We start from the raw sequence: 23,534 nt of genomic DNA, 5'->3' as shown, positions 1-23,534 counted from the left end.
ATCTTCTGTATGTTCATCTATTACTGATTCCTGTGGCTTTACATGCTTTATTTTGCAGTAAGTTTTCACCAAGTGTTCTCTGCTTTCCCACAGCATTGTGGAGCAGCAGTGTCCGGACCTGCATTCAAAGGAAGAACATGGCTCTGTGTAATTCACTGCGGCTCAGACAGCATCATCCATTTTGCCTTACTCACTGCAATTTTATCCTCAGAGAATAGAAATGGAGGAAAACAGAACAGCAGTTAGAATATAACCAATTTGTATTTGCTGCAGTTTGGATGCCTACCTGTCACGAGTTCATGTTGGTGTGAATGTGGGTACTTTCTCCGTGCCTGTGGGTTATTTTGTCTGTTTTTTCTGCTGGAGGATGGTTTTGGGTTTTGCTTCTTTCTGAAGTTTTTGTGTGTGCGTTGTTTCAGTTTTAGTTTTTTAAACACTAAAACCTCCCAGGTCAAAAGAATACACATATAAAAATTGTGTTTGTGTTTTACAACATTTGTACTAATTCATTGGGGTTTAAAATTCTATTTGTGCATCCCACATCGCTACTTTTAGAGTGAGTTAATGCTTTAATAGGAGAAACAGAACTATGACCAAGCAACAGTGATCTCAGTGGTTCCATAGAGATGGTCCAGCTGTCTAGAACACATATCAGCTGGGTATTCCTTCAGACAAACACATCCAGATTGACAGACAGGGTTCTGAACCATCACTCAAAGATAAATAGAAATATTTTTATTCGGCATAGAAAAAAAAAATCACTTTCACTTCACAGCTCCAACACACCTATTTCCCAACACACAGCATTACAAAAGTGAGAAGTGTTTTTATACAGGAGGCAAGGATACCTTACACTCCTGCTCAAAGTATATATAGTTTTGAAGTCAATATGAATGTCTGAAAAGGGAATTTTTTGCTAGTCTCAGACTAGCAGTTTCTAAATGAGCCTCATGCCACCAGTCTAAAGGAAGGCAAAAATCCAGGCCAAAGTCAAATCTGTCTAATATCACTCATAGAGATTTCACAAACTTTTAGGAGATAATTGGCCTAATGCCAAGAAACATATATGCAGTATTTTGTAGGCTCAACCTTTAAAACAAATGCACAAAACTGTAGTGCTTAAACACTGAATCCACCTCACTGAAACCTTCAAAGGAATTTAAAAGAGCTGGATCACAATCTCCTATCTCTCTGCAACTTGGTATTGATGTCTTAGAAAAAGTCCTTCCTCAGACTTCTCAGAAAATATCAGATCTACCTTTCTACTCTAAAATAAGAGAAAAAATGCTAAAGTTCCATTAAAAAAAAAAAAAAAAGAAAAGCTAAGGCAATAGAAAGTCTTCACGCTTCTCTCAGTATCTTTCCTTGCCCTTAGAGATTGAATTCTTAACTTCTCCCCTCTAGACATATCTATACAGCTAATGTTTAGAAGTGTACTACACAAATAAACTGAAATAAGGTAAAACTCAGTAAGTCAGATTTTAAGACTAATTAATATATTGATTTCTTTCAAATTAATAAATGTGTTACAGAATAAACATCTTAGTATCCCAAAAATAAAACACTGATAAACAAACCAGACTTCTGAGAAAGAAATGTATGGACTATCTACATGAATCTGATGATGTTTGGTTTTTAGAAAGATCAACATCTATTCTGATATTGAAAACACGGAAGCTAAAAAACAACAACAAAAAACCCGCAGATTTCTAACAGTTGACATGAAAAATCAGACTTCCTATCACAAAATTCAGTCCTAATGAGAACTGCAACAGGGAAAGTCTCTGTCACACAAAAACAGACACAACACTCGGTCTCCCAACTCCTATGCTTACGTATTAGTGTCCATAGCAACACCGCACCATTCATTTTATTTATTAAATACAAAACAGCAAAAATAATAATGGTGAATGGTATACATCAATAGCTATTTCAATACATAAGGAAGGAACATTCCCAAACCTACCACGGAAAAAGAACAAAACTGCAATGTGACTGGGAAGAGTAACACCACAAAATATCCAGATAAAATGAAAAGACACAAAGAAATACTATACAGAAGTAGTTGTGGATTGAGGAACTCTTTATACTTCATATAAGTCTCCTTATAACTTTTTCACAAATTCCCCTCACCCTAATCTGCCCTACTAGCAACAGTAAGCTTTCTTGGTTACACAACCAACACAAATGTAAATAGGTTTTTGGTATCGACTTGAATCCCTACTTTGCAAAGAAGTACAATTACATTCATGGGAATCTTCACCAAGATTTTAGTGAATATACTTTCATCATGTCTCCCATTTGGACAGCAACAATAGCAGTTATTCCATCCTGGAAGTGATAGCTTTGAAAACACCTGCAGCTGGTGCATAATCAGGGGGTCTGACCAGGAGCACACTGCCGTGATGCTTTCCTGTCTGTGTGGGTTCCCCTGGATCCTCTACGAACTCCTTGTTTTTCAAGCACACGGGTTCTGTTACCCAGAAAGCCAAAAGGTCACCTCAGGTGACTCCAAAACAGCCCTGACAGCTCAATTCTTCAGAAATAATGAGATGTGTATAGCCGGGATGACACAGACCCCAGTTACGAAACTTCACATTCAGCATTCAAGAGTTAGTCACAAGTTTACAATCCAAACAACTGAGGCACTTACCTGCATCTGCCATTCACTTGATTAATACAAAGAACATTAGCCTTCCTTTGTAAGGGAAACTAATTCAAAACCCTCATCCCCAGTATCCATCCACAAGCAGATATTTTGTCTAATACAACGGAGGGAATGGACAAACTATAGCTTCTATCCAGTACAGCTCCTAACCCTTTTTACACTCCCAACAGAAGATGCTCCAACAGCACAGTTGTGAAAGAAATCAAATCACATAAAGAACAGTCACTTAGTGCATACAGACAAAGATAAGCACAGACAGTCCCGAGCTCAGGCTTTGACTACAGTGCCTGAAAGCCAGATCCAACCAGGCACGGTGCTGCCCTGCAGCTTTTGCTCCCTGGCTTGGGGGGAACGTGGCTCTCTCTGCTCACTGCCTGCTCTGCCCCAACCTCTGCAGGAGCCACCTGACAGCTAACCTACATAATTCTCGCTCTTTAAATGCTTTGTTTAAAAGTAATTCCTCAAGTGTCCTTAGAAACAACTTACCACACTGTTAAAAAACAAATGTTTTATTTACTTACAGCTCCTAGGATTGTGCCAGATTGAAGTATCATTAGCATTTTACCTCCAGAGAGCATCCTCTCTGAGGATGCACCATATGCTACATCATAAAGAAAGCAGCCACAAATCAATGTTAAGTATCGCACTGGATTTTCTGGATCACAATGTTTTTCAGATAAATAAAAAAAAAATTTATCAAAAATGCTCAATAAGGAACTGTGATTAATGACCAACTGTAAAGAGCCAAGATATTTTAATAGTCTGTCTGGACTTTCAGTCTCCTCTGAGGAGGCTGGGTCCCATTGTGCTGAGCTATAGATGCAACTCAGGTATCACTGCAAAGCAGTCGGGCTAATGGGCTGTTTTAAGGGTATGTCAAGTGCCAAAAACCTAAAGCTTTCTTTATAAATTGTATCTGTTCTAAAATCAAGGGGGTAAAATGCATTCAACAAAACCATGATACAGGATTAGATTTTTGTCAGCAAACTTAGCACACAGGACAGAAACAAGAGAGGCTTATAGAAAAAGTCTAATTAAGAAGCAAGAAAAATACATGAAAGGTTTTCCATGATCTAAACACTGTTCTGCACAGATGAGCCTAATAGCACTGAACAGCAAATAACAGACCTGATAGTTATAAGTGATCTTGTATTTTACACTTAACAGCTCCAGTCCCACGTCTGCCTCTTACTATGTCAGTAGTCTGTGGACAAAGACTGCTACTGTACTGGCCATGAGGTGGGGATTTATTTATTAGTAGTAGCTGGCAACACCTACCAGTGCCTTATAACCAAACATCGCAGAGCTCTCGTTCCTTTTAACTCCATTCATTTCAGAATTGCTAAGGAAATCCAGAGTAGAGCCATGCTAAAAATCAAATACAAGGAATGCTCCTTGGGTAACATTACAGGACAAAGGGGGTTATGAGAAACAGTGTTCTCAGCAAGCCCAGCAGCTCCAGCCTGCCCAGGGAGATACAACTGCAGCATTTTGAAGCTAATGCCCTCTGTCAGGAGCTGCAGCCGGGGAGCAGCCTGTGCACAGCCATTTCTGCCACTCTGGCTCACCACAAGGAGCCTTGAGCATGACAAGACAGGGAAAGCAGGATGTCAACGAAGCTGGTGAGGAAATAAACGTTGTTTGGAAAAGCACAGGGACATAGACAAGTATAACATCCACAAAACATAAACAGCGTTTTGCTTGTCAATGACTTGAGCGTAAAGTATCTTGGTTAACTCACTCAGTATACTGTGCTGAGTTACCTAAACAAATTCATAAGTCTTTAAAGTGGTGTAGCTTCCACAGTGCTGTAGTTTTAACTCTCTCTGAAGTGTTAAAAGCTACAGCACCCAGTCTTGAAATTTTTGGGGAATAGATATTAGAAGCCTATTACTACTACTGCACCATCAGAAAGCCTGTTGATCTATAGTTGTTGATAATGTCACCCAAATGTGCACTGATATGTCAATCTGCCTTCCAGAGAGCTCCTATCTACTTCTCAAATTATTTGTGTTGTTAAATAGCACTGTAGAGTTTGTTTAGAGTAATGTTGATATTGTATACATGTATTACATTGCATATTGCAGCATCTGAATAAAGACATAAAAAGTACAGCATCCTTGTCCGTTCTCCATTTTGCCTTGAGATGGAGCAAAACAATTCCTTTCCGTTCCCTTTTACATTTACAGTCCAGTTTTCCACCAATGCATTGTTTGATGCAAAGAGTATTGTTGTTAGGAGTCTCATTTACTTTTACCTTGAGTGTATAAGGCATTCACAATAAAGCCTCAATGTACACTGTCACAAAAGATATCTACTAACTATGACATTGAATTTATTATACCACAACATAAAAAAGTCTGACAATACTCAACATTCCTCGTAAATGGAAAAAATACATTTACTGTATTTGTATTACCCAAAGATATTTGCAGTTCTTTAAACTGTGCATAAAACACAAGCAACTAATTTCCAGTCAAGATGCAAATTAGCACCTCAGGAACTGCACATGATAAAAGAACTGTGAATCACCTATTTACAGACATCAGTTAGCTTAAAATGTACATTTTCACTATTACTGAAGGTGTCAAAAAACAGCGATTGCATTTCAAAAAATTTGTTTCCCTTCTTCATTTTAGACCTTAACTGTGAATAAAATAGTTGCTGTGTAGTACTAGAAATACGCAGGACACTTCGAAGATGACAGAGATGAAGATCAGACAGTTATATCAAATGAATAAGCCAGAAGTTATTCTCACATCTACTTCAAGAATAGAGACCTCTGAAAGAAAGTACAAATATAGCTCTAGCACTTCACAAACATACTATATTGCAACGTCGAGATAAAGACAAAAATGCCACCTTGCATTCAAAAAGCTTTTTTTTTAGATGTCAGCAGATTTTAAAAAGAACTTTGCAAATTCCTTGTTCTCAGACCTATGGGTCATAACACAGTACTAATTCCTGCTGGCACAGCCCTGTGGTGACCTGGTACAGCTCTCCTAGTTTGACAAAGCAATAGGGAACATACTCATAAAAGGAAAAAAAAAAGAAGAAAAAAAAGGGGGGGTTGGAGCTTTTTTTTTTGTAAAAATAATATTTGAAATGTTTCTCCTTTTTCAAATAAACATGTTTGCTCTTCTAACACAGCTTTCAGCATTTTATGGGTTTGGTGCATAACAGAAATTTAAAAACATTTTCAAAATATTTCAATGCCAGAGCAAGTAAAACACTCCAATTTCATCTTCCTGATTAAATGCTTCTGTAAGAGAAAAAATTTACACGTACAGTTTTCTAAGGAGGCTTTGCCTTCACAGCTAATATTTCATATTCAGACTCCAATTTCACATCAAAGTTTTACTTTTAAATTCAGTAAAGATGCAAGTTTAATCTCGGGAGACTATGATGTCTCAGAAGTTAAAACAGTAAGTGCTGCTACCGACAATCTTTAAGAGATTCAGCTTTGATAGATTCATTTCTAACAGGAAACTGAAGTTACTCAACAAGCATTACCAGTTATCTTGGGAGATTTTTGGAACATTCCACTAATTCTATGGAAATTAAAGTTTTCACTTGAATTTCTAAAAAAATTGCTTTGATACTTTGCTTCCTGCAACAACTTTCACTTCTACTTTTTCTGCCCTCCGCTAATCCACAATACTATCACCTTTCCCTCAGCTGCAACCACACAAGGCATAGCCTTAATTAGAATACATTTCCAAAATGTTATCACTATGCACTTATAGCAATGTGCACCCTGTGTCACAGCCCTCTCCACAGTTAACTAATTTCCTGTAACCAAATAAACAGCAAAAAACAAACACTAAGCACCAAATTTCAGACGGAAAGGCAACTGAAGGTTCAAAACTTTGTCAACAGCTGGCTAAAATCCAAATATTTCATAATTATTCAGTATATTAAAAATTATTTTTTAAAAAAACCCTACTTTTTGTTTTCCCCCTCTCTTAGTTGCTCCACATACAATCTCTTTTAACAGCAACACATTGAAATCTCCACACACATTCACATGTATCTCCTTTAGCAGTGCAGTATCTTCATTTTCTACAGTGCCGTAAAGTAACTTCCTTGAAGGCACAGTATCATTCTCTTGCATCAAATACTTAAATGTCTCAAAGTACACTTTTTTAAAGAGATATTAATTACTCTTAATTACTGTCTTAATTACTGTCTTAATATTTCTTCCCCACCTTATAACATAGTGAAGGTACATTAACGACATAAAATGCCTTATCTCTTCACTGACTTGACCAACTCCCTATCATTTCAAGGGTACAAGTTTTAAGCCTCGTGTAGATCAGTCCCCCAGCTCCATCTTTTAATGCCCAATATCTACCACCTTGCAAAGGTTTTTAATTTCCCCTTTACTGTGTATCCAAATCACCTGAAAAAAAAAATTAGCGGACGCGAGGGAAAATGTGTTACAGAGTGTTTTCTTAGATTAAGCAGATCAGAAATGAAAGAGCAGCTTAAACACCAGCTACAAAATTAGCTGATCAGATACTGCGACCCAGCTGAAGTAAATGCATTTCAATCATAAACTAATATCGGATGCTGCTCTCCGGAAAAAGCAGTTCAAGATAACAACTGAGAGTGAGCAGGGTTACAACTTTCCAAAATTAGCCTGACATGATCTAATTCAGCTTCAGAGGGAGTCAGATTGGGCCACGTGCCCACAGCAACATGAGTCCAACTGCTGCCTCACAAAAACAATAGTTAAATGAAAACTCTCTTATTACCACCATAATTAACCTGACCCAGTCACATATATTAGTAATTACTTTTTTTTTAATGGTAGCTTTCGTCCAAGTTTCCCCACAACTCTGTGTGCACTTAAAGATAGACTTCTACATACATATTTTATATACCTAGCAAGAAGGCTGGCAAGGAAAGGCAAGGATGTTCCACTGGAAAGATAAACCCATCTTTCAGTGTTCCAGAATAAAGAAATAACTTCCTTTGCTGTGTGAGGCAGTCTCTTTATATCCATATCTCCGTGCTTTTATTGAATAAAAGTTTCCTAAAGCCTCTAAAAATTGCAGCCACCATTTGCTGTTGGTGAGAAGAATGCCCTACATAATTTTCAACAGTAAGTACCAGTAATGCTCAACTGTTGCTGCCAGGGATTTTTTCCATATATCATACAAAAATACATTCTTAACACTCAGTTGCTCTAACATTAATTTATTTGCAGAGCCAGGAATGCAGCCTTGAGGGAAAAAAAATAATTAAAAATTGTTTTGTTGCTTTCATCTTGATGTTATTTTAACGTGACTGTTTCATTACAGCAATATATCTATGACCAACGAGGGACATCATTAAGTCTTTAGCTACTTAAGTTCTATTTAACTGGCCATTATGAATGATTGAGGAACTAATGAATTTGTCTTCAAAACAGCCTCAGAATTCAGAAAGCATTTTGTAGACATAGGAGGTAGATATTTGGCAAGTCTCAAACTAAATATTTGACAAAGCCAAAGTAAACACATGTCTCAAAACACTGACCCAGGAAGCCATAGTTTGCCCTCTTTAGGTAGGGTTAAGGGGTATATGAATATACTGGCTGAAGTTAAGATGGAAAATTTTTTGTCAATTTTTTGTGATTTAGCTAGGCAGAAGAAAGCATATTTTTCCGCAGAAGTGCAAGCTTAGATTGAGGATAAGTGGTTGTTTCTGAACTTCTGCATTTCAATAGCTCCAAACTCCACAACCAAATCTTGAGATTCAAAGTAACCACCCTGCTCCAACCACTGCTCCTCCCGGCATCAGGAAACAGCTATCTCAGTCTTTGCATTTTTAATACCTCCACACTGTGGGTTCTAGACTAGAACCCATCCTACAGCATTTGCAAAATTCTAGCTGGAGGGATTAGCAACCAACAACTACTCAAATCTGCCTGGATTATCTTGAAGATAGAAGGGAAGAATATTATGACTACTCAGATGTATGATAGTTTTAAATTACCAGCTGCACATTAAGAAGCAGTAAAGATTAAATTTAAGGCTTCCAGAACCTGTTTGTCCTTAATCTTATTTTTCATTTCTACTAAAACTTGTTACAAAACAGAATGGATAGCCTATATTTATTCCCTGATCAAATATGAACCAAAAAAAACCCAAAAAACAAAAAACACACGAAAACCCAAAAAAACGATTCTACCAGATATGGTTGTGTGATAAATACATTTTGACATCCTAAAACCAACACTGACATTATCTTAAATATTACACTTAATTTCTATAACTGCTATATTTTATGACAATGATTTGTTATATCTAACATGTATTAAGATCTTAACTTACTTTCATCTCCTTGAATCATTTATAGTCTAGCTACATCTTTCAACACACCACTGTTAATTGTCAGACAAAAACTGCATCCAAAAGGCTGTATAAAGTAATTGTTTTATTCCTTCATTATTGTTCTGGATGGATTTAGCTCAATAACCTAACTATTCTGCTGTTTCCACAGATCCTTCATACAGCCTTCAAGGAATCATTTTAAAAAGAACAGCTACAATTTTCCTTAATAATTAAACTTTAAATTGACTAAGGTCATCAGTAGTGTTTACAGGTTCCATTAGTTTTTAAACTATAGCTGAATTTACACTTGTTATTCCAAGAACTTTTTATGCTGTGTGATTTTACTGAAAATCAGAAGAAAAACATTTGCAAATACTTAGGCTTCACACAATTAACTGTACACCAGTCATCTCTGTTTCGAAATTTCCAGGATCACAAGAACAGTTCTAGGAGGCCACATACATTACTTTCTGTCATTCAAGAACTATTCAATGTGCACCACTTCTAATGCTTTATCAAAAATACAGATGAAATAGTGTTCTTACAGTTCACAGGCAATAGTGAAATAACCTGCAGAAGATTTCCTATATGACTGTGACCGGTTCAATTTTATTATCTGAAAGGTGTGGTAACACAGATTGCCACAGCCTGTGCAGTTAAGTTTACTAATGCCCTTGGAGCACTCACCTTCAGCAGAAAGGCTGGAAGAGGGCCCAAGTAAGCTATCTAGTAGTTAACACAAAGCTTCCCAAAAATTCCATTAAAACTGAATTTTGCCAAAGAAAGAGTGCTGTTCTCCATGTTCAGATGGCAAAACTGAATCGTACAGCACCAAAACGGGTTCTGGAAGGAGTTGAGAGGGTTGAAAAAGGGACCATGGAGGCTCCAGCACTTGGAATGGAGGTCAGTAATGTTGTAGGGGTCTGTGTGCCATAGCCTACCCATTCTTTCACCCTTCCAGCTTCCTAGAGTATCCTCTGCCCCCACAGTGCTACGAGTGTGTGGGATATAAACGGTCAGGAGCAGCCCCATCTCTGTGTGGCAAATGAGGCCATCGTGCTACTGGAATGGCCCATCTCCATCTCTTTACAAATAAAACACCAGAGTGGCAAATGAGGCCATCTGTGCTACTGGAATGGCCCATCTCCATTTCTTAACCTTGTCAAAGCAGACAGACAACTGTGCTCAGCAGCAATCTACTTTGCTTATGCCTAAAGCCAGATTTGCCTATTATGAAAATGGAAGGTGACACAATAATACAAAACAGTTTGAGTCAGTAGAAATGTATGCTGCAGCACTCAATTACAGCTGGGTGAATTAAGGACTGTGTTAAATTTAATCCCTCCCCCTCACTTTCAAATCAACATAAGATCTTTCACTACTAAAAATTCCATATAAAAATTATTTGAAGATCTTATCACTCAATAACTGAATTAATTCAGCTTGTAATTTCTACCCTTGAAGAAGCACAAGTCATTTTGTAGGAACCTGGTTTTCCTATTTTGGGGGGACAGAAAGAGACAGGGAATTATCTTTACACTTTTCGTTCCTCCTGTCTAATTTCCCTCCACAACACTAACTCCAGTCACATTTGGGGAGCACAATCCAATGACTACTACAAGAGTCAAGTAAGAGTCTGTTCTGCATTGTGCACTGATTCTAAATGGTGACTATTTACTGGTTCTACAAATAGCCTTATCAACCAAAAGGCACCATGTCTTATCAACTTTCTTTACCCACTTATATTGTATGCACTTTCCCAGTAAAGGCTGTTTATTTTTTAGTATGCCAAGCCCTCATTTTGATCACACTTGTTTACAAATACTCCACCCTACAGCTATTTTTGAAAGCATCAGTAATTAAAGCATCGGGATCTTCACGTTAAAGTTAATTCAAATACTATCATTCCTAAACACAAACTATTCCTTTTGCATTCTACAGCTCTAAATGCTACCCAATTAAAGACATCTTCATTTACAAAACACTTTCCATTGATAAAGAACTCTCAGCACACAGAACAGTTGTGTATCCCTTTACATACCTAACTGTATTTAATTTTTCTTTCACAATTCTTATTTAGAAAAGGCTATCCAAATGTTTATGTTAGGCCACTAACTCAGCCTCTTTACAGGTTCTTAACTCTTGGAACACAGCACAACAGTGTGCCTGCTGGTTATCATCCTGCTTCTGTCACAGGAGGTTAAGCATTTGATCCCTTGATTAAGATCCATGTGTTATGTTGATTTTATAACAGAAAATTACATTGCTCAAACCAGTATTTTTGAATATTATATCAAAGTTAACGCCTACCAGAGATATGCAAAAGAAAGAAGTCAGATTTCAAAGCACTGTAAGACTGTTGGAGAGAATCTCTACAGTCTGATATGAGACTGGTTCTACCACTCCAAGCTACCTGTGCATCATGACTGAACAGACAGGCCAGACTATCCAAGGGTGAATGAACCTACTGGCCTGTTTTTAACAGAAGTCATGAATCCTGAATATCCCCACAGGCTTATGAGCTTGGGCATCCAAATATCAAAACACCCAAGATCACAGACCATTTTGGAAAATGTAATCTGCATTCAGCAGTCGCCTATAGAAACAATCCTGCTGTAAATATTTAGCTCAGTCTTTGTGGAGCACTGTGGAATATATGTGTGATAAACTCTGTAAGTGAAAGCTCTGTTCTGTTTGCCGTCTCCGTGGCATATAAATAGAAAAGTCACAGGTTTCACATTTAACAGTACCATGAAAGAAGCATCTTTCTCTAAAACATTGAAACCACAAAATAGCATAGAGGGAAACATTTGACTTACTGTAAGGTGTTGTATCAGTAGGATCAGGAGGTGGAAAATTTTCTGTGAAGTTGACATTACACAAGTCCGTACTACAGCAGCAGAAGCGGTATGTTCCATTCTGAATCAAGGAAGGGGTGGTTGTAACTATACACTCCTCAAAGTGACACTCCTGTGGGTCTCCTATATGAGACCAGCAACCTGTAAAAAGAGGCAAATTAAAGAACCTTTCTTAAAAGAAGCATAAAATTAGTTCTATCAAATAGATAAACACACCTATAGAAATTCATACATTACCTAATTAAACATTATGAAGTGGGGTGAAAACAGTTATCATAATCTGCTTATCTGACTTTACTACTACCTTTTAAATCAAAACCTGAAGAATTTCTTTTAGAACTTCCCACAGTCAAGGAGAGGAAACATGGGCAGCAATGAAGGCCAACATCAGAGGTGTCCAGCTGTCACCTTAATATGACAAAACTTGAATTCCTAATCCTTCAAAGCACAAGCATGCCATTCCCCATTTCTCTGGTACCACAGACCATATCACCACCCTCTGGTCTAGAGTCTAAATGAATTGTGACCTAGTCCCCTCCCTAGGCCACAAGACTGCATTTATGTAGTTTGGTGCTTCTTGCACAATTTTCAAAATTCTGTCCTTCCTCACTGTCAACATCACTGGGCTTTTCTACAGTTATTTCTTGGTTAATACCAGGCCCTTTCTCCCTGCAGCAACTGTTCCTTCCCAAGTATGGTCAATGGCAGTTAAATGTCATTTATGTACAGATGTCTGGAAGGCAGAGAGGCAGCAGGGGGGCAGAGGTGAGCAGTCAGTCTGCCTCCTTCAGCAGACTGCCAAATCAAACATGAAACAACATGGAGTACAACTGCACAGCTGTTTGTAAACACCAGCTTTCATTCAGCTTTATACTAAATTAACTTGCATCCAAGTAACAAAGAGCAGAGAGCCTGAGAATGGTAATCAAAACGTCTCCAGCAACTGCAAGGCTCTTCAACCCTCCTACCATCACTGCCCCCACAGAACAGCACTGAATTGCACTACTGATCTGTGACAGTTTTGTGGCACAGTTGGAGTTTCCTTTGTAAACAAACATCCAACCAATATGAATACACATTTTTTTACTTAATGAGACATTTACTGTTAAATTTATCATTACATCAATACGTATACTGAAACTCAAGAAAGCCATCTTGACATCACAAGCCTCTGGACACCCTAAGTAACAAGAAATTTGAGTGCTTTTTCCTTCAACTGTGCCTTGATGTCTTTGGTTTCTTTTAGAAGTCGTTTATTTCAAAAGAACTTTCTGTTCATATTTAAAATTGCTAAATGGGAAATTTATAATTATGCATTTGTACAATGTGCAAGAAGCCTAGTTTTGCAGCTGTGCATCTTTGTATCTGCTGGCTAGATCACAAAACGTGAAATAAGTAGCAAAACTACTGCTCTTAAACTGAACTGTTCCATACCTTGTTTTACAAGATGTATGTCTCCTTCTCGTGTTTTTTCCCAAAGTCCATAGCAGGTACTGCCTTTCATGCACAAAATTGTGCCATTCTCCTGGGAGATTCGGCTCTCACTGATTCCATGGTCCTGCTGATACGGGTCCTTAAATGCACACAGCCGCTCCTCACTCTGGGTGGCTTGAGACAAAGAAAGAAAAATAAGTTTCGTCAGTGATTCTATGCATAAAATATTAAGGACGATTAAGGTCTTCTGGAAAGACACATTGAAAATCATCCTGAATTATATGTATCCATTCTTTAAACTCTACTCCCACAGACAGAAATAAAAATGAGGTTCTATCCCAAAGTTACTTTCATACAGATGACAAAAAAAACCCTCGGCAGATGTCACAAGATGAATGTGCAAATGTTTGAAGTTCATAGGTGCAGAATGAAAACTTCATTGCACAGTTTGCCATCATCTGCATCGCTTGTCCTCAAGCATAAACTACAGAGCTATTTGCTGGTTTCTCCAACAACTGCAGGTGTTACCTAATTGTTTACAGATCCTAAACCAAGATGATCTTTTTCAGACTGCACCCAGCCCAGTGCCTACTGAATTCAAGCCACTCTCTGGCTATTGACCTAGCTCTTCTTTTCCACATGACCCAGCCACTGCACTGACATTTACTGCTTTTTCCTCAGGAGCTGATCAGTTTGGGCTCTTTCACACAACTTCATTAATGACCAACAACCAAACTAGCAGAGTAAAGCCCCTACAACTGACCAGCAGGTCTGGGAAACACTGCCTGTAAACAGGAGCAACACTGCATGTGAAGTCTCCCTGTGGAATGTCCAGCAGCAACATCATAAAACATACAAAGAGAGCACAAAAATAAATAACCCCCTAATACCTGAAAAAAATTGTGGTTTTTTTCATTAAAACAAAACTAAAATCACCCACAAAAAGTATCCTGATTTTTATTTCATCAATAAATTTCAAAAATGTAGTATCTTAACAACTCATATGTTTGAACTGCCTCTGCAATCTTTTCTTTAGGAAGAATAAACACATTTAAACAATAAATTCTTCAAAAAGGCAAGAAGTTCAAGATAAATAAATCCTACATTTGTAGTGAGTATATTTAGAATATTTTCATTCTTCCCTTAGTCATTTTATAAAATGCATGGGAAGCCAGGTGTGTAAATACAAGGCAATTAAGTATTATTCAGAAGTACAGCTCAGTAAACAGCCAATCACAGTAAGAATTTGCACTAGGTTATTTCAACAACTAGATTTCATCCAGTTCTTTAACTCCCATGGAAGCATTGGTAGCAAAAAGATGCAAGGTGAAGTAGATTGGTCTTTTGGGAAAACAGATTTTGAACTTAAAATAAAATTACACTATATGTGATTGTAAGTTATGAAAGGTACTGTATAAAATAGTTCCTCACAGAGGATTTATTTATTTTATTATTCTGCAGCATTGGCCCCAAAGAAGCCATTTTGCAGCAAGGCAGACTTCCTGCAGAAACACTTCCAGTGCATCCCCAGTGCGGATGATTGGGTAATAAAAAGAAAAGCCAAGAGACTCAGATACATGTGTCTCAATTCCAAGGCCTTTGCTATTCATTAAGGAGTCAAAATTCATAATTCTTTTATGCTGAGGTAACCATAAAATGCTGCACCACCAAGAAGAGCATTCAGTCAGTGTCTCCCAGTTTATTCTGTGGCTGCAGTAACTAAAATAGCACAACTTAGCTTATTTTTCTAGTGGTCTGGCAGGGTGTGTATGAGCAGTTGAGCTGTCGGCTCAGTGGCAGTAAAACTCTCAGCTGAAGAGACAGGAACTTCTTCAGCCAGTGTAATTCAATCACTTGCAGCTCCACGTACCCCAAGAACCTGGCTGGCAGTCTGTGCTACTCACCCACCTCTGCACATGGGTCAGTGCACTGTTAACAGTTTACATTTAGAACTAGAGTTTTGCAGTGATAAATACATTTACTGCGAAGCAGGACTTGATAGTCAGAAACTCGGGTGCCTAAATTTCGTATCCAATTTTTTTTTAAATCTAAAGGGGTAGAGCTAGTCAAGTTACTGAGTACAAAAAGGTCACACATTAACAGCCAGCATATGCTGCCTCCAGCAGTACTTGCCAGTTGCACGTAGTAGTTTTATTCTCAGGAACAGCTGAGTATGCCAGGCGTGAAGCATCTGTCCTGCATTCTCTGCTCCATGACATGGGACTGGCCAAGAAACAACGTATGAAAGGACAGTACTCCACTGCCATAAGGGAACTGGAGCTGACTAACTTTTTGAAAATCAAAAGAAGAAAAAACTATCAGAATTAAAATTTTCAAGACTAAAAATGGGATAGAATTACACAGCCTTGTGAAATAGGGCCCATCTGCTCCAAGGGACACTACGAAGGTTTTAAAATCCATTGTGAATGATGGCTGAGTGGGGCTAAGGCCATCCAAGATGCTGGTTGTTTACAAAATCCTCAAATTGCTGCAACATAAGCCCTTTCATAATTTGACTTTACTGTGAAAAACAAACTTAACAGAATTTATGAAACAGACACACGAATCTGGTTTCCTTATTAAAAAAAAAAGTAATTCCAGGAAAGTCCACTTTCATAATACCTACCTCAATAGGTTTAAAAAAAAATATTTTAACCTCTCGATTAATGGAAGGGGAAAAAAACCCCAAAACATTTAGGTTTTGCTTTATACTCAGAAATACAGTTGCATGTGTCATGTCTGTTTTCCAGAGTCTGAGACAGCTTTAATTGCTAACTATCCTGGTCTCTTCATCTTTCTATAAATCTCTTAGCATCAAGGTTATGCAGAAGATACTTGAAAAAAGAGAAGTTGTTAACTGTCATGCTAGATGCTGTCCAACTACACACTACAGAAAATATGAATTGCTATCAAAGTCTTTTCTGATTTAAAAGATTTACATTGCCCTACAAGAATACCTGCAGAGGGGAGGAAGGGGCAAGCATGGCAAAATACAATTCACACCACTAGCAACCTGTCTATCAGTTTTCCAGCAAAGTAATAAAAATACAAGTTAACTTGACACATTTTACTGTCAGATGATCTCAGTGGGAAACTTTTCCAACAAAAAATAAAGGTTACTCATCCAACAACTAGAGTTTTCATGCTGATCACTGCACATTCCTGCTTCGATTATAACTTAGAGTAGAACAGCCCCTGTGGGAGCAGTACCCACTGCAATACTCTGCTGACCCCTGCCCCTTCCCTGATGGCATGGAACATCTGGAGAACAGGGGACACGGAACAAAAGCTACTTTATTTTTCTCTATGGCCTCTGTAGGTTCATTGTTGAAGTTGTAATGCCGAAGAAAATCGGGTAGGGCGTTCAGATGTACAGAAACCATCTTGAAGAACAACAGAATAGATGAGCTGCTTCAGTTTCTTTGCGTGATTTTGGAACATTCCTGCTCTGGGAATCTGGCAGTAAGGTTTTCTTCTTCCAGGCAGTGGAACCTAGTCAGGTCTAAAAAAATTTTAGTATTGGAATGTTTCTAGGTCAGGTCTTGAAAGCCACCTCTAGTCTAGAGGAGTACGCCTTAAACTTTGCCCAAAAGAAGTAATACAAAATACTACTACAAAAACAACACAAAAGTGCTGGAGTGCCTGCTTCAAAGTTTACCAAGTCTAACAGAAATCTTACTCTTCCAGGTAAAATATTGTGGTTTATTTGGATTTATCTGCCCAGACGTGAAATGTCCCAGCACACAAACAAAACCAAGACCTAGCACCAAAATAAGTGGTGGCACAGGTTTCACAGGACATCTGCTGCATGGTTGAAGTCATCTTTCAGAGCCCTGAATTTACCTTTATAAGGCAGATTTCATAGTAAACTATATTTATTCATCACACAGAACTCATTATACAGTCAGGTCTTTTCTAATTCACCTTTAATGAAAGGCCATGAGAGAGATGTTGAAACAAATGGCAACTGAATCCCTACATGACATACGCCACTGGAAAATTTGCTGCTACAGACAACTTCTAGCTTCTAGCTCTACAACAGCTTCTAGCTCTGTTGCTAGAAGCAACAGAGAGGCTGACACTGAAAAGGACAAAAGTAAAATCCAAACAACAAATCATGAAGGATTTATGATGAAATGCCAATTTGCCATTCCTCTTGAACCTGGGTACCAGACGAACTATGTCAAAATAATTCATTAAAAATTGTAAAATGAACTCAAGCTTCTGTTCTCTCATCCAGCAGAGGCTTCCAACAAAGACAAAAAGGGAAGGCACCATTCCCAGAAGTTGTACCAAGGGAAAAACCAGTGACAGCATAGCAAGTTCATCAATTCCCTATCATAAACCAGAGGGAAAAAAAAAAAAAGAGTTCTGTTGCTCTCCAGCCCATTTTACACCTCTGTTTATATAAAACCACACTTTTCTATCCAGTTTCAAAACCATTCTTAAAACATGAGTGGCATCAGAACTGAATATAGGTGCTTCTTCAAGCAGTCATCTAAGGAACAGTAAATGTTCTCAGCTTTCCTGCTTGGCTGCCATTACTGGCGAGTCTGATCTCTGCACACTTAACTTGAAGAAGATTGTGAACATTTATTGTCTTATTCCAAAAGGAGAATGGGGAAATGACTCCATTCAATTACTTTCCTGAAATTATAAAGGAACTGGGAATTCTCTGTAGTTTCTCAAGTCCATTCTGGGGCTCAGTCTTACTGCCACAACACTCTGGGGGCATGGAGCTCATCCCCATGTGACTATCCAGTCTCAAGGAAAAGGACCAGGGCTTCAGGAGTTTCCTTCTTGGCATATGGCCCAGGTTTTTATACGATTTACAATCTTAGCATTAACCAGTTCTACCATCAACAATAACAAAAAAAATCTGAACCTTATCACAGGAGAAATACTATATAGATGTTTTCAGTATTTTCTCCCTGTAACCACATTGCTGTTTCCAACTGCTCAGAAACAGAGAACTGATTCACACCGATATGTGAATTCTGAATGTTCACTACAAAAACACCCTGTGTTTACTATTTGAATATTTGCCTTTTTCCCCGCTAAAGATATTTCTGAACAGCAAAGATCAAAAGAAAATTACAAGTGCAACTACTCTCTGTGTCAGAAATCTTTTGAGAGATAAATATACAATTCATCCATACTAGGATGAGTTTAAACAAACGAATATGCTGTTCTTGCTTTTAATACATTAATTCTTTCACGATCACTTTGTGTTCTAGGAAAACATAATTACTGAAAACAATGAAACAGAAATACCAAAAGTTACAGGAATCCAACTGCAAATCCTTAGAACATGAGTCATGCTTTCATTAATAGCATCGGAAGTCACTTCCATTAGTACTTAGTTGACGCCTCCTGACCTTGCACCTATTCAATGCAGTACACAGAATTCGCATCAAGTGCAAAGGGAGGGGGAAAGGAAGGAAAAAAAAGACTCAAATGTTACTCAAATGCTACTCCACGGTCTACTTGTTTGGATTAAAGATAGATAAATAAATAAAACATTTGCCACTTTATGATTAATGCCAGGCAAAACATTTTGTGATGCAACAGTCACAAATAAAAGAGTCTGAGATAACAGTCAGAAGACGAACTCGCACGCAAGCTACAAGAACAGGCTTGCGAGCATCACAGACCACACACACGGTATCGTGGTGTAATTACATCCAACTGCCTTCATGACCATATAGGTGAAGACTTGAAAAAAAAAAAAAGACAGAAAAAGAAAAAGGTTTCCAAGCATTTGTTTGCCTGCAATGGGATTTCTTTAAATATAGGCCACCATACATTCAACCGGGAACCTCAGTAGGCTGCAACAGATTTGTTTATAAAGACTGAGGTTTTTTCTGTAACTTGTCCTTTCAATTAGTCAGATTTTCATCAGAACAGCCATAGACACAAAACCTGTTTTATTTTGGCCCTGTCAGCTTTCTATGGAGTTCTTTTATTTACACAATACGGGGAAACATCGTTGCCCTTGAGGCAGGGTTATGAGATAGCATGTGTCTTCATAATGCAAACTATTAAAGGGAAGGTGATTAAAGTATTGTACATCAGGAGGCTCCTTTGAGTATTTCTTTTCAACTACTGATAGCTAAATTCTGGTGTGATGTACAGAGAAACAGAATCTTGAAGAAATCATCACTTAGCAAGCACTCTACTGCTGCTTTTTTCATCTTTTTCTCCTTAGAGGTTTTAATAACAAATATTTCTAAAAGTGTATCCACTTACATTAAGATGTATCACAAGTGGATGTCTTTTGAAGGAAGCCATGCTTCACCAGACAGACCACCCCTAATACTAACTTAGAGTGGGAGGAAAAACGCTAAACTACTGGTAATCTGCTGAGTATTTACACTTCCAGTACTCTGCTTTGTAGCATGTCTGACCAACTGCACAGCAGGGATCTGTGCTGACTGGTCAGGAAACGACATACATTGTCTGCCTAAGGATTAGGCACAAGGGCATGAAGGTCTAAACCAACCCAAAATGGCCTGCAGACTTTCTGAGTAAGAGGTCAGGAGCAGCACAGTGCAACCCATAGCCAGGGAATGTCTGGTTGGGCACAGCCTATTGCTTTACAGCAAACTGCCATGTCAAAAGTCCTCCAGGTGGGCTCCGAAAAGCAACCACTAGATTAATATTTTAAAGACATGAAGATGAAATAATGGAAGCTTGCACAAAAGAATACAGCAGAACTTCCAGGAGGAAGGCAGGAAAGTAAAGAAAAATGATTCAGAAATTTGCATCTCTGGTCATACTTTCGTCTCCTCCTAAGAAAAGGAGAGCAAATAAAAAACATCACAATCATTATTTTACAGGACATATTATGTACCTCAAGATTTACTGCAAAATATATTTTGACAATGAAGCCCTTACAGTTTATACTCAGTGTTAAAATCTGGAATGATCTGTTCACAGTACTGCATGTCCTTAGCCTTCGTTGATGACAATTATTTTGGTTTTGTCTGCTTTTGCTGTGTAACATCACAGTTTCAAATGCTGGCAAATTACACAGAGCCAAGGGTTTGATTGAGAACTGGTGCCAAAACTAAAATAAATGCTAGTACTGATACCCATTTTGAAGTGATTGACTGCACATGCAGATGACAAAATCACTTATGTTCATTACAAGGTCCTTTGCCCTCAAAACAGCATAAGACTAGAAAATTTAAGTGTCTTTTTTCTGTACATGGATATACTTTCATCTTTCCTTCTCCTCAGTCTAGCCTTCAAGGAAGCAAGTCTGAAATGTTTTCTTTCCTTGCTCCCTTTCTAACACTGTGTTGTCTGCTGATAAATGCTACAAGCAGCAACGGAGACGCCAGCCTTTTCCTGTTGCATATTCTTCAACAGGGCTTGGGTACATTGGTGTTCCAGCCTCCTTCTGAAGAACCAGTGGTCTATTAGCACTAAATTAACACAACAGAACCAGACCATGTGGCAGCTGTGTTGTGTCTCTCACGCTGCGCACCAAGTTTGCACTTTGCTTCCCACCCAGGCACTGCTGTCTTGCACCACCGTGGTACATAGTCCATGGCCTCCTCTTAGCCCCATCTGGGACCAGCTGACCCTTCTGGCACAGACCCACTGCCCCCTGGCCACCAACACGTGCCCCCCTTGCAGCCCATTAGTATTATATGCCTTTGCCCAGATGCACTCACCATACCAGGAATTTCATTAACTGGAATTAATGGGAAGAGAGAGGTATGGAGAGGCCAAAAAGTAAATCGCCAACTCAAACTCTTTACTGAAGGCCTTGTTCTCCTTTTCTCCAAATCTACTCTCAAAGGAAGTGTTACCTTAGAAGAACTGAGCTTAAGCAAGAGGAGTCACACAGGAGAGAACCAGGATGGCAGAGATTTATTGCTAGCAGCTGAGAAATTACGTAGTTCCCAAATGCTGCCAGATGTTATGAAAAAATACCTGAGCTTACTGCCCATAAACTGTCACTGCTTTATTTCTACAACCTTCTAAGTGTTTCTGAGGACCACTCGACCACCTCGCTGTGCAAACCTCACCCAAACCAGACATTACCACAGATTCAAAATTCCATCCATTTAGCAAAAGCTCAAGGCACACTGGCAAGAAAGATAGCAACACCTGTGGTTTGGGTCAAAACTCAAGAATTTCAAGCAAATTTGAACAAACCAAGTTAATACTGTTACTGTATCAGTATCAAGAGGCTGAGGCATTCTTCAGCTAATATGGGAAGAGATTTGAGCTGAATCTATAATGAGGATATACCTCATTGGCTCAACCAGGGTCAGAGAAGGACAAACTGCAGAATTAAAACCAAGTGTCCTGAAGTCTCTACTACAGCTGTAACAAGGTGACCTTTGACTACCTTTACTTAGGCCACTAATCAGAGCTTCCCCCACCTTACAAGATCTCCCCCACAATGTATATACATCTAAACAAGAATCTGCCTCTCAATGATTCAGCATTTTCCTTTTACAGTTGTGTTCAGCTGGTATGCAGGACATTTGTTTTTATTGTGTAAGTCTGTCTAGTCCAGCAGGCTTCTTCCTTCCACCTTTATCCCCTCTAATAAATTCCCATTGATTTTTAACTAGACAGAATTAAAACAAAATGTACGAAACAAACAGGTAGTGGAAAAGGTTATCAATCTGTCCAATATGAAATTCCTAAATATATCACCTGCTAGCTGTGAAAAAAACTCTTTTGGTATGTTACAAAACAGTAACAGCACCTTAGTTCAGGGATCACACAGGACTGACAGCATCTTACCACACAACTTTTCTATTAAGAAACAGCTAAAGGCTTTACAGCAAAAGACTACAGCAGGTTTTTTAATGTAAAAATAGTAAAATGTCACGGTATTTTAGCATTCACTTTCTTAAGCTCTGAAATACTCATCTTTCTTACCAGACTTCAACTTACAGCCAATCCCAAAACCTTTACATTTCATATTACAGCAAAATCCAGTCAGTGTGTCCAATGTGGAAATGCAATGGTCCAAGCACATTACAAAAGTCTTCTGAAAAAGCTGTCAAGCTCAAATACTGGAAAGTAGAAGCAAATTAGCAAAAAAACACGATTTAACCATTAAATACCATGCAAGTGTCAAATCATGGAATATGTTCAACACTCACTTAAGGGAGAATCTAATCTAAACACGTTAGTGGAGTACAAAGCACAAAAACATTTACTCTCAACTCTGAATGCTTTTTTTTTTGGAAATAATCTAAGAGCTTCCACAAAATTAATGAAGTAGAAGAAGAAGATTTTCTGTGAGGCGTCACATGGCAGAAAGCACCTCGTGGCTTCCAATCCCACTGACTGGTTTGCACTGTCTTCTTGTCTCAAGATGAAACGATTCCTTATTTTACCCCATGAGCAAACAGGAATTCCAGTCTTTACACATAATTGAATCAGCTCAGAGAAGCTACTCTCAGACTCATGATGTAGAGCAAAAGAAAATTTTTCAACAAAAAGTATTTTGTAAGCCAGCTCTAATGTATGCCTGCCACTTTATTTAAGTATTAGTCCAAATCACACTAAAGGTTATTAAGGCCCAGATTTCTGGAAAAGCACAGGGAAGGATGTAGTTGGCTTTCACTGGCTCAATGGGATTTTGGACATCCAACTTCTCTAGGTCTCCTGGAAAAATCCCAGCCTACATTTAATCTGAAAACACGAATAAGTATATTACAGGATTTAAACAAGTCTAGCATTTTTCAAATTATTTTTTTATATATCTTTCAATTCTTAAATTACTCCATTCAGAGAAAAAAATAAGTAAGTTCATGTTACTGTTTAGCAATTATGTCAGAACAGAAATCACCACAGCCTTAGTCACACATAATCTTTTCCAGTGGCCAGTGCCTATTCACGGAACTGAAAAAGCCTGAATTCTTTATCTTTGCCCTAGACTGGAGTTCAGGGATTTTTTTTTTTCTGGGTATGAGCGTCTGGCTTTTGTTTATCTGGGCTGTCAAAGTGAAGTATCTGCATGGAATAACACAGGAAACTCTGCAGCAAAAGCAACAGTAAGGCAGACTAATGATGTGGCATTTATCCTCCAAACTCAGATGTAACAAATTTCCCACAGCAAAATCAGTTATTTCAGAGTCTACTTTAGACTCTGAAAAGTCTAAAGGCCTTTAAAAAGGCCTGCTGCTGGATAATCTAACACATGTAATGTACTCACTTTTCTAGCTAGCAAGAATGCCAGTGCTACTGCAGGTATACTGAAACATTTTCCAGAGTAGC

General features: G+C 38.3%; 1 protein-coding gene across 3 annotated transcripts in view; it reads right to left on the bottom strand.

Annotated features, from left to right (window-relative positions):
• The window catches only part of BMPR2 (bone morphogenetic protein receptor type 2), a 103,036-nt gene that overhangs the window by 37,085 nt on the left and 42,417 nt on the right, over nucleotides 1–23,534 (bottom strand). For all 3 annotated transcript variants that reach the window (XM_008931099.3, XM_029959529.1, XM_018071608.2), the window contains 2 exons: nucleotides 13,281–13,454; nucleotides 11,808–11,987 (listed from right to left, as the gene is read on the bottom strand). In XM_008931099.3, coding sequence (XP_008929347.2) covers nucleotides 11,808–11,987; nucleotides 13,281–13,454 — 354 coding nt within the window. The remainder of the gene's footprint in view (nucleotides 1–11,807; nucleotides 11,988–13,280; nucleotides 13,455–23,534) is intronic.

This window comes from Manacus vitellinus, unplaced genomic scaffold (assembly GCF_001715985.3).
Source record: "Manacus vitellinus isolate BGI_N305 unplaced genomic scaffold, ASM171598v3 scaffold_20_pilon, whole genome shotgun sequence".
Classification (NCBI taxonomy): domain Eukaryota; kingdom Metazoa; phylum Chordata; class Aves; order Passeriformes; family Pipridae; genus Manacus; species Manacus vitellinus.
This window is presented reverse-complemented; position numbering and strand designations above follow the sequence as displayed.